A 12,581-nucleotide genomic window follows, 5' to 3' on the forward strand; every position below is an offset into this window, starting at 1 on the left:
CAGCACTGGGCTTCAGAGGGCAGAACAGATCGACTTATTGATTGTGAATGATGTATTGAAATGTTCAAATCGTTGCAGAGATCATTTTATTCGTGTAAACATCGGATACCAATGTAGTAAATATAATGAATAAATGTGAAATTGAGCTTTTAATTAAGTCTGTATATGAGCCTGTTGTTTCTCATTCATTATATTATTACCTTTTATTTTAATTCAATCATTTTTTGAGTTCTATAAGATTCTATTTGATTTTGTTCATCTTAGCATGTAATTGTAGAATGTTTCAGAGGCATTAATGTTTCGTTTGTTTAATCCACATACCAATATACACACATTTTCTAGCAATTTTCATATTGTATAATGATGTGTAGTTATTAATCCATGTACATTACATATTAGTGCTAAGGCTGCAACGGTGAATCAACTTGTGACAATTATAAAGACTATAAAGAATAATTGTAGTGTATTGTGTATTTTGATCATCATAATTGTACAGACTCTAAAACACATACAACCCTTTTCATGTCAAAAACTGAAATTTCAACCTGTATTTGGCGAAAAATCTATTTTAAATGTCTCAATGTACAATAGAACTAATAGTTTGATTGGTCGACTAATCAAAATGCTCACTAGTCGACTGATAAAATAATCGTTGGTTATTTAGTGCAGAAAATCGTCCACCACAGCCTTCCATGACCAATTCCACGTTATTGGTTTACCCAGCACATGGTGTAAAACGGTTGAATCATCCAAACTCTGTGTAAGTCCCAAAATGAACAGTGTACTTAGCCCTTGCCACATATCTCTTTCGACCTTCAATCTTGTCTAAATCTCAAGGTCTCTGGCCCTATCCCTCCCGCGTTGGATCACACCACTGGGGTGGATTTGCCGGGGCCACCTCATCTCGGCCTGTGCCCCCGATCGATGCGCAGTAGTAGCTAGTGAAGTGAAAAGGGATAGCCAGAGGTGAACCTGTCTCCCAACAGCCCTGTTTAAGCCCGCGACTCCGGTGTGTGTGTCAGTGACAAGGACTTTAACCTCTGCCGGTGAACCCAGGCGGACTGAGCAGCTGGCCGGGAAATCCGCTCAATACCAGAGCGCGGTGGCTGTAACTGACACAAAACAGCCTCGTGTACGTAAGCGGGAAAGGAACCGCAAAAAGATGTAGGAAACGAGCGTGAATATATTAGAAGGTTACAAAGTTAGAACTAATAGTGTAAAAAATACATTCGAAAATTAGGTTGTTGCAGGTAAAAGGGAGATATCTACAATTAATTAATGTAGTGTATGTTATTTAGATTGAAATGTACAGTGTAATGTTTTAAACTAGCAGTGTAAAAGGAGCTGTACCTTATTTGTACCTCTTTGAAACATGTAAAACAGAGATACTTCATGTTTTTTTGTTGCATGTATTATCGCAAAATCTGTTTTGCCTGTGAACAGCTATATTGTAAAAGCATCTATTCAGGTGAAAATGAGACCAAAGTGCTTTCTCTTTGTGCATCTAAATATAAAGCGTTTTATTCTCCTGCCCTAGAGACTCGTGAAAAGCGCTTATAAACTCATCGCGGTGAATATTTAGGATGCTGGGGATGCATTAGGTAAGTCAGCGATACATGCGGACTAAAGAGTAAAGAGTTTAAAATGAACACAAATCTGTTCAAATAAGTATATGTATAGTACTGCTCTTCTTCATTTTTTCCTGTTTGTTTAATTGGTTGAGAGTTGTAGATAAAATTGAGGGGAAAAACACTATCTTACTACAACAAAATCTAGTGTTGGTAAAAAAAAATAAAGAAAAAATGTATATAAAGAAAAAATATATCAAGACTTTGCATTACAATGACTGGACTCTATAAATTATGGTCCAAACAAAGTGCCTGGTGAGACTTTTTTGTCACGGTTAGAACAAAAACACATTCAAATGGACAGCTCATATATCTCTGTGTTTAATTACTGTTTGGCTGCTAAAAAAAGTACCTAAAAGACATAATTGGTGTTTACGTACCGTCAGACATCCCATGAGGCTTTGCTCGAAAGGTCTTTGGAAGGCCCGGGGATCTCCACACCAGTCTAGGAGCTCCGTAGCCGCCGAGTGGAAGTTGGCCGGGTTTTGTAAGTGCTGCAAAAACAAAAGATTGAACAAAGATAAACCAAACAATATTGTAGAAATGTTCATTTTTCCAACCCAATTTTTTTTTAACCTGATCATTTTTATCTCACATTTTCACCAAATAATTCTAACACATCCTAAATCACAACTTCAAAACGATTACAGAAAATATTACAGAAAAAAACAAACGCGTACATTTTGGTTTGGGTGTTTTGGCGTTAATGTGTTGTGTTTGGGCAGAGCTCTGTGAGGACCGGAGTCTCTCTCGTGTCCGCCCACTCCGTCTTGTATTGTATTGTGAAGAGAAGATCACTCCACATGTCAACAATGATTCCACTGTTTCCTGTTAATCTCTCTTGGCAACACCCGCAATGAGCCGCGCGGCAACCAAATCTTTCCCTCCAATTCGCCGCCTCATTCATGGAGCGCTGAAGTCTGCTGGTTGTCTTGACGTTGTACAAAGAAGCTAACCTTGGTTCTGGCAGCTCTGTGCGCCGGTTCAATATGGCCGCTGGTGTGTTATCTAATCTCTTTGAGGCTCCCGCTCTTGTGCACTCAGGCCTGAAACAGTCTGGCCTTTTCTTCCGACTGTCTGAAAGCGCTTCAGCCTGGCAGGACATAATGCACGTTTTTAAAATTGGGCTAGTTTTTTACGATTCACAAGGTTAATAGCTCTGAAATGGCTGCAGAGCTCAGGCGTGTTCTTTCAGCTAGACTGAGCCCACTTGAATGAATTTATTATTCTCATCTGCAGCTAAAGCCACTTGTTTTGTGACAGAAGGTAGAGCTTTTGTCTTTAGGGGGCAGAAGAGGTGAGCGTTTTGAAAAGGGCAGCTTATTGGTGGTGTATGACAAAAGGGGCTAACATGACAGGATAGTCGGCTGCCTACAGAGAGCCCCTGATGATATCATGAGTTTGAAGAGAGTCCATGAGTGACTCGTCTTTTGTGATGGAGAGATTAGGCCTCATAGAGTTAGTGCTGGACCTCACGCCGCTCTGACTGATGAAGACAAGCAGTAGAGTGAGAGAGGAGCTGCTCTTGAGGAGCGATATAATCTGGCATTATTGCTGCTTGATGGGCGGCGTTTGGGCCTCTAGTGCGAGGGGACTCAGCAGGGGCTGTCGGTCTGCTCCCTCACTCCCTCTGCAGTGCCACAGACTCAGGCTGACAGCTCCAGTATGTGAGGGGGAGGACAGTGACTTGAGAGCAGGAGCTGCTCTTGTTGTGTTAAGGGTTGGATGAGGACAGAGTGGTGAGTGGGGGAGCAGGGGCTGAAACTGACACATGGCAGACTGTCCTCAGCGATGATGGACCAACTTAGTGCTTTTTCAGTTCACTCAGGGATCAGGCTGTTCTCTCGTGTGTACCTGCTCCATGAACAACAGCAGAGCAACTGGCTCAGCGCCAGAGGCTTTCCCCAAACCAAAACAACACCCTGCTGGCAGCAGCCTCCGCTCCCAGCTCACTGCAAACTGTGCCTTTGAAGTCAGCTGCACTCAAAGTGTATAAACCAAATGACAATGAGAACATTTATTAGGCCAGATGTGTAAACAGAAGCTTTTAAAGGGCTTAGAAGTGACACTATTGAAAATAATTAGGCAGTGATAGCTAAACATGAGCTGCCAAGCTTACCAAACAATGCCATGTATTATCTTCAAATGAAATCAGGCTTTGGCAGGACTGTTACACACTGATGTTTCAACAGGAAATCCATTCCTTTACATGTAGATACCCTCTAGAAGCCTTATGTATGATGGTTTAATACTAGGGCACTATGTGTACAGTACAAACATAATGTACAGTAACATTCACACACATCCAAACATAGGGATTCCACGCACACACCAGTTGGTATGCTGCAGGTGGCCCCGTGGCCTTTGAACCTTCTGGCACAGTCGGGTTCGTATGTTTTTTGGGAACCACGCGTTGCCAGTCATGTCACCTCTCTTGGACTTTTAATGAGCAGGCAGAGGCAGGCGCCCTGGGTCAAGTCTCTGTGTCTTTCTCCTAAAATCGTATCAGTCTGGAAAGGATGGCCAAGTCCAGGAAGCATTTAACCACAACAAGGAGCGGCCGTACGTCAGGAGCCATGATGTGATGCTCGGGGTGGGAGGGGTTGTTTAAAGGGGGGAGTGCAGTCTGCCGCAGCGCTCCAAGCCTCTTTGAAGTCTCGGCTATAGCTTTCCACGCCAGATTTTCTTCTTCTTTATGTCTGTCTGCCTCTCTCCCGCTCTCCGGCTATGACCCAGTGCAACATGATCTGTGTGACTGCAGCTAATGGCCAGAGAAACTGATGCCCATAAAAGGGAAGCGAGGGAAGAGGAGGGAAAGGGAATTAGAAAAGAGATGGGTGTGTAAGAAAGAAAAACACAATGTGATTTTTCTTGAGGATTTATGGGCGTTGGGAAAGGCTACGATTATTATCTTAAACAACTAGCAACCATGTTCTACAGCGTACAGAACAGGCATATTAGGGATATTCATTAGCTCTTTGATTTGACAGAGGTGCTGTGGGTGGTGGGTGGTGACTGGAGGATAACCGTTCAAACCAGAAGACACTTTGCATTTACACGTGTGTTACAGACGTCAAAGTGAATCTAGGCCACATCACTGGATGTTTAGGAGAGCGACTGTTCAGTGTCTCTGTCTTCAATATACCTCATGTTCATCAAAACTAACACAAGCTGTTGTTGTTTAACTTGAGTCATTTACATTATGAAATAGTGCATAAGATCTGAAAAGGGAATGAACTAAGAAGAATGTCATTGTTATGGAATGGTACATTTTGGGAGGTCTAAACATAGAAGTATAGTTTATTACCAACATTTCTATTTATTCAAATTTTTAGACTTGGACTTGACTTGATCAAATGAACTACGATGTTCAAATCGTCTTGGACTTGAAGCCCTGTGACTGGGATTTGGTGCTTGATGTGGATTTGTGGGCCACAGACTTGGGACTTGACTTGGACTTGAGACTTATTTATTTGAGCTCAGTCTAATCTTTGGTCTAGTCAACGTTTAGTTCTTTTCATTTGGTTTTAATGTGGTCTTTATGCAAATGTGAACGCAGCCATAGTTTGGACTTGCAAAACAAGGAGTTCCCACCTCTGCCACTTCCATTTCAAACTCGATTTCGAGACCTCGCTGACAATATAAAACAGTGGAAACTAGTAGATTAATTTAATATTTCCAGTTGGTCATAATGGATTGTAGCTCTGATATAGATCATTCTAAAACAATTCAGGACAAGTCCAATGTATGTCATTTTTCACTGTATCGACAGTTGTTCAAAGCTAGTTCTGATATTAGTATCTCTGGGTATCGACTTTTTACAACACTATTCATGACGTTTTTTGGGGGGTTTTCTTTGGAGCAGATGCATATTCAAGTTACACTTTCCTTGTGCGTCCCACGGTGAGAGCTACACCGGTGCAAGAGGATATGGAAGCAGACACGAAAATCACTTGCACATCTGGATTTAAAACAGTCCAGTAACAAACGTCTGTAACATATAGCATTAGCCTCGGCGCGTAATGACAATAACACACCTGTTTGATGCACTGCAGCCTGTCATTGGTCTGCTGGATGTGCCGGTCCATTGACGGTAACGTGTTCATCATGAAGTCTCTACCGGGACGCCATTAAAGTTCTGCACTCTGCGAGAAGAAGGAGAAGGAAGAGAGAGGGAAAAAAGGAGACATTTGTTAAAACAAGTTCTTGTCTTGTCAGCAGTGCGAGGGCTGTTTGTATCCTACCAAGTTGAATGGGTGTTGTAGCGTGACAGATTTGACAACATGACACCTCAAACAAGGAAGCGTGCTTTTATAGTGACTGGTTGAAGGGCATGGCGCGCCTCAAGTGCTGCTGCCTCTGCTGATATGATTTGTTTCTTTTGGCAAAAGCTAGAAAATCTTGGGATGGCACACAGCGACAGCCACTTCAAACAGTTGGGGAAAAGTTTGCGATGAGGAGAGATTCAGCACGAATGGAAAAGGACAACCGGAGTTAACGGCTTTAAAGAAACATGTATCACTGTCAAGGTTATCAGCAGGACAGAGACCAGTGGAGCAAATAATTCTCCTTGCGAAGAAATATTAAGTCCTTCAAGAATAAGCTTTATGACTGTGGAGATGTATAATCTTATTTTTATGTTAGTCCAGACACCACTTTACACTGTCAGTGCAGTAGCTTACTCCAAACTTACTTAGAGACCGTTTCCAACCGATAACATGCAATATACTTCAACATCTCTTCATCAAAACAACATTTACAGATGTTACTATCATGTCTGTTATTGCTCTGTACATTGTTTATTACTGTGCAGTCCTCTTAAACGGGTCATTGTGTAACTTTTCTTTTGGAACAGGGTCTGCCACCTGCTTGTCTCTATGGAGATGTTATTGCTTTGCTTAGAATGTTCCAGAGTACGGCATTAAACTTATCGATATCCTGCATTTATAAATGATCTCTGCACGTTCTCTGTGTTAGCGTGGGTCGCCTCGCTCCACAGAACTGAACTGCAACTTGCCAAACTCTAGAACCTTCCAGGCAAAGCAATATCATCTCCATGAAGGTGGCATACCCTCAAACACAAATGTTACATAGTGCACCTTTAATATTGAAAATTGGTATCAATCAAAGGCTGGGCAATTCATCGAAAGATGGAGAGATCGAGCTTCAGTCATGTTTAATCGTCAATTATATGGTTGGGATTTTTGAATAAAGAGGTGAACAGCCATTAAAGGAAGAAATGTTATTATTTTTTGTTTGAAAAGCCCAAATAAAATTGAATTGAAAATAGATTGAAAAATATGAAGGAGAAAAAAAAAACCTTGATTATTTCTTCCCCACATCGCCCTAGCATCGACTTCAATTTACAACTGTTCCACATCTACGGAAACTAATCAATGCAGAACATATTGCTAAAACTTTTGGATACCCAATCAAACAGCGGACAAGACCGTTGCACTTCATTTTCACTTGCAACCGAAGAAAAGAAACCACACCAACTGCAAAGCCCGGAAACGGGAACAGAAGTGTGTCTGACCAGTCTCCCTGCGCATTATCAGCACCGGCATTGGTCCGCCTCGCATTCCGGCGCACAAAAGTGAAAGAGGCGTAGTGGGAGGGAAGGAGGCAGGGGACGGGGGGAGTCAGGCTCCAGAAAGCTGCTCCGCACTGATAAAGGGTCCCCCCAGATCTCCCGCTGAGGTAAACACAGACAGAGAGGAGAGCACAGCGCCCAGCCAGGGGACTTCTCATGCCTAATGCTACCAGGCTTATTTTAGAAAGAAGGGTTTCGCACAAGTATTCTTCCATTTTCCTCTACCTCCTTTTTTCCCCCCTTCACACGTTCTCGAGAGCGCGTAAACACAAAAGTGTGAATTCTTGACTTTGATTGAGCGAGAGAAGGAAAAAAAAAAAAGGTAGGACTTCAAAGGCACACTTAGAGAATGAAAAGTGTATTACTAATCCGCCGAGGCCTGGGTATTAGCTGAGTAGAATTACCTGGAGTGCTCTTAAAAAGTCTTAAACATGAGCAGGTACATCACTCATATGGGAAACAGGGGGAATTCTGTGATTGTGGTGAAGTGGGAGGCGGGAGAACGTGCAGCCGGTAGTTACAGGGCATTGTCTGACAGATTTACTACCTTGAACCTGAACAGCATTGATCACAGCAGCAAAAGAGAAACTATTAACCGCATAAATAGGTTGATAGATCATTTACTTATATGGTTTAGAACATTTTGGACGACTCGATTTAGAGACTGAGGTATAGGCTCAATTTTGACAACGATGATTTTAAAAAACACTCTTTTGTTAGACGTTAAGTCATTTTCGACACAAAATAATAGTACTTCCTTTATGTTACGATATGTTCCCATAAAGGTCAAGATCATTGTAAAACTGTTCAGGAAGGTCCAGTTTAAAAAAAAAAAAAATGATCAAATGAGTATCTACTTTTGATCTTAGCTTTAGCATTGATTAGCATCAGATGGTTTTAAATATATATATTTTTATATAACTCTACTGACTACTAAAGCATATTTTTACAAGGCAAAGTTGGGCAAAAGGTTGAAGAATATTTAAAAAATTGGTATATAAGAGAACTAAAACTAATAAATGATTAGTAGAAACACATAACATTAAGGCTGTTCTACTTAATTGTACGTAATAATAGAAGTCCATCTATTTACTGTAGTATTTCTCTGTATTTGCATTGAAGCATTTGTAATATTTGCACTCCACTTTTGAATAAGCACTTATTTATATCTACTTCTATTATTAATTTCAAGAATCAGGACTTTCTTACTTTAAACTATTTATAGATATAATCCACTTTATTTATGTAGCACATTGTATGAACAAACCTTTTTTGCCTACATCTGTACGGCTTTATCTATAGTGCCTGAACTGAAGCAGTGCCCTGTTCATTGTGTTTGCTGTGATCACTTGTACCAAGTGGAAAATAAAGTGTATTGTATTGTATTATATATAAAACTGTTTCTGTTTCAGTGCTGAACAGACACAAAACAATTAAATAAAAAAAGGTTTGAATATTAAGTGCCCATGTTGACCTTAGTCGTCCTAAAACAATAAAACCAGTCAAGTCCAATCAAAGCAACACCCTAAAACCATAAAATAGTAAAAGTAAGTAAAACACAAAGGACCATCTACACTTGAAAACATCCATCTTTAACAGCCAACATTCACCCCATAATGGGCCCCCAGGAGCCTGATTTTGCAGCAGTGCTCCTTATTGTCCAGCAGATGTCCCCCTCCCCTGCTGTTCTCCTGTCCCTGTGCTCACCACCCTGTGTACACTTGAGTGAGCGCTCCACAGAGGGCTCCTTTAAGCCCCTGACAAGTGCTACAAATCCCCCTCAGCGGCCAAGGCAGCTGTATGTGGGCCGCTAACAGGGCACGCTCCGGCCCGGCCGCTCAACATACGACCTTGTGGCTATTGATTAACTGTTCCACCAGCAGCAGCAGCAGAAGCAGCAGCAGCAGCAGCTCCTCTTCCTGGTTGTCCCGCCACAGCCATCGCCAAGACCAGGAGGAGGAGGAGGAGGAGGAGGAGGAGGAGGAGGAGGAGGAGGAGGAGGAGGAGGAGGAGGAGGAGGGTTATAGGGGGAGATAGCTGCTGCCTCTTTAACCCTAGACTCCATTCTTCTTCCTCGCAGTCAGGCTCTGTTGTTGCTTGCGCTCTGCTCCAGTGTGAGCTTTTGTCTGGCATTGAAAAGACAAGCCCTCCGGTTCTAAAGAGCGAAATGAGTGAGGTGGAACTGTGGGGCTGCACAAAGAGCCGGCCCACCTGATTCAATATGTTTATATGGGGAGTTTAGCCGGACAATCCTCACATTTGATTGATTTACTCTAGAAGCATTTGTGGGGAGGTATTGACATGTAGTCAGTCAATATTAGAAATAACTTAATAATAATCTACACATAATAATAGTTTTTAAGTATGGCTTAGTACAAAACTGACCTATTTACAGATAAAGATAGTGATGCACTCTAACAATTGCTTCAATGGGATTAAATGGCAAACACTAAGATAAAAGCTTATAAAAACAGAAGTGCCTTTCAAATAAGCTTATATTAAACTTAAGAGTCACAAATCAAACAAGCGACAAACATCCTCATGATAGCACATTTGCAGCTACAAATAAAAAGCCTAATGAGACACATCAGTAGTTTGTTAGTATCTATATTATAGATGTATAGATTATAGATACAGCTATAATGAGTCATCGAAGAGTTGTTCAAGAGCTGGTCGCCCTACACATTTTTAAATCCATATTGATTGACTTGGAGAATAGCTGATGCTGAGGCAAATGTTTTTACTGAAAGTGCTGTCCACGAATGATTTGCAGAAGTAAATGTAAAACAAAAAAGTCTGCACACGATTAATATTGAACCCGAAAAAAGTTGATATAGTCAATATTGTGAGACGCTTGTAGCCAAAAGAACTGTGAAGCTAAATAATGTAAGGCTAAATTTAGCTTAGTACTGCACTCCAACTATTAGCCATATTATGAGCACTAGACCCGGCGGTGCCCAGGGTCTCCATGCATGGGACTGTAATCCCGGTGTAATGGAATAACAAACTGAAGCTCTCCTCTTCTGTAGCTCACACTGACTGACAGTCCAGTTCCCCGTCACACAGAGGGAAGAATATGTTGCATAACAGATGATGCCTGGGTGAAAACAGGGCTGCTCCTCGCTGCATTCTCTCTCACACGGCACACGATCCAAACAAAACACTCGTCTGTCATCTCGGCAAAACAACATGTTTTTACAGCTAAACACCATCATCTCCAAAGATACCTCCAAAAACCCCAGACTCTGGCGTTTTAGACGACAGCATTTGTTATTCCGGTGAAGACAGGCACCGCTTAATCTTTATTGTCACCCAAACATCTTAATCTGCTCCACTCAGCACCGCTTCAACCAGAGGTGCAAAGCAAAGGATTACACATCCAATTACGGCACGCACATTACAGCCCTAGTTTTAACGGCAAGTGGGAGGACGCCGCGAATCAACACAACAAACCGCAAAAACATCTGACAAAAAACAACAACGGACAGCTAGCGTCCAAAACATTCAGCACGCATGCATTCAGAATCTCCCTTTTCTTTCCTATTCCCAAACAAGCTGGAGGAAGTGGGGCAAGAAATAGGCGCTCAGAAACAAAAGCGCAGTAATATGAAAAGCAGTGGAGTATGGCGGGGCGAAGGGAGGGCCGGGCGGGACAGGATAGGGTGGGGAAACAAAACAAAAAAAAAGTGTTGAAATTATCTCTTCATTATCAGCGAGCGGTGCACAGTGGTTCATTCATACAGTGTAATCATGGAGAGCATGAGTGATTTCTCATTTCAGCAGACAAATGACTACACACCTCTGTCAAGTGCAGCCGGAGCGGTGAATGTAATCAGCCAATGGGAGGAGACGGAGGGCCAGGGGGGAGTGCTTAAACAGGAGCGTGATACACTTATCGCACAGAGGAGAATGGGGATGCACAAGGCTGGGTCGTGCATGTACTCCATAGACTGAGTGGTATTTATTCAATTAAATGTAGCAAGGCTGTTTATTATGACCAGTGTGGTAATTGAAGGACGACATATATATTATTAGCAATGATTAACTGAAAAGGGAGGAAGAGATCTATTCTATTGACAGCACATTTTGAAGATTATTAAGATTATTTAAGATTAAGGTGCTGTACCTGATTTATTTATCATTTTAAGTGAAAACCAAAACAGGTTTATTTTAATGTAAATATTGACTTATTCCTAGCATCTTAATTATTTGCCGTGATAACGTTATAAGCGCTTTTCACAAGAGCGAGTTTTGCCGTCAAGGGCAAGCTAACAACAACTAGCATGCTAACAGCGCACTTCCTGCTTCGCGGAGAATAAAGCGCTTTAAAATAAGAAGCAGAACGTGCGCAATGGACTTTACATAAAGAGCTGCTTTTACAATAATATTTGTGATGGTACAAAACATATTTTACTTCATTAGTCCCTAAAAAATCTATAATTTTTGAACTAGTAAATTGTTATTTTAACAGGGGAGTGGGTGGAGTTACTATCATGACAAATTTAAAGTGCAATTGACTATTCATTTTTAAAAAAGCTAGTAAACTTAATTTGATTTTCAGATTGTGCTCATGATGTTTGCAAATGTTGTTGATATTTATTATTTTAAATGTTGATGATATGTATTATTTTGCTGTACTTCCTGGTTGGACATGGGTAGCAGAAGTGACCAAACATGTGGAGGCATTTCAATGACCCAACCTTTGGCCCGTGCAGTTTAGCTGTGATGCAGGAGTCTATATGAATGTTTGCACTGTCAGCAAAACATGTTCTTTGTATGTAAATTGTCTCTGCATTTTGAATGGAATTTTGAATGTATCGATGACATAAAGGGATTTTTATTATTTTCAAACCTGTGCTACCGATGTAAACTATGATCAGTATGGATCACAGACACGATCCTACCAAACAAAGTATTCACTGGAAAAACCTGTCAATATAATAAATATTAAAATAATAAAGATAATCCACTGAGAATTCATTTGACTGCAGCTCTACTTCTGGTCTAATCTGATTATTTATGCAGATTCATAAATAATTAGGTTAACTAGTGTCACTAGATTATTTACAGTGTTTGCCACTTGTCTCTGGGGAATAATTGGGCTTTTTCTACAGTGCAAACACTGGGACTGAACCAAGAGGCTTCAATTACCATTGCATTAATATCACCAACAAAACATCCTTGTCTAATATTCATGATTAACATACATACCTTTCACCAGCTTTTCAGCATCATTACAATAAAGTGGGAGAATGTGATAAACCACTATATAATCATAATTGTTTAATTTAAACATTGGAATAAATTAATATCCCAAACAAGTCCTAAATTAGTCAGTGATAGAATATAATAGAATAACT

The 12,581-nt window shown here is 41.0% G+C and overlaps 1 protein-coding gene across 6 annotated transcripts in view; it reads right to left on the reverse strand.

Annotated features, from left to right (window-relative positions):
* zmiz1a (zinc finger, MIZ-type containing 1a) overlaps nucleotides 1–12,581 on the reverse strand; it is a 127,611-nt gene that overhangs the window by 43,562 nt on the left and 71,468 nt on the right. For all 6 annotated transcript variants that reach the window (XM_072437213.1, XM_072437208.1, XM_072437210.1 and 3 more), the window contains exons 3-4: nucleotides 5,666–5,773; nucleotides 2,009–2,122 (exon numbers count right to left, since the gene is read on the reverse strand). In XM_072437213.1, coding sequence (XP_072293314.1) covers nucleotides 2,009–2,122; nucleotides 5,666–5,737 — 186 coding nt within the window. In that variant the 5' untranslated portion in view covers nucleotides 5,738–5,773. The remainder of the gene's footprint in view (nucleotides 1–2,008; nucleotides 2,123–5,665; nucleotides 5,774–12,581) is intronic.

This window comes from Eucyclogobius newberryi, unplaced genomic scaffold, assembly GCF_026437365.1.
Source record: "Eucyclogobius newberryi isolate DKJ021-1_F unplaced genomic scaffold, fEucNew1.0.hap1 SCAF_8, whole genome shotgun sequence".
In the NCBI taxonomy this organism is placed as follows: Eukaryota; Metazoa; Chordata; class Actinopteri; order Gobiiformes; family Gobiidae; genus Eucyclogobius; species Eucyclogobius newberryi.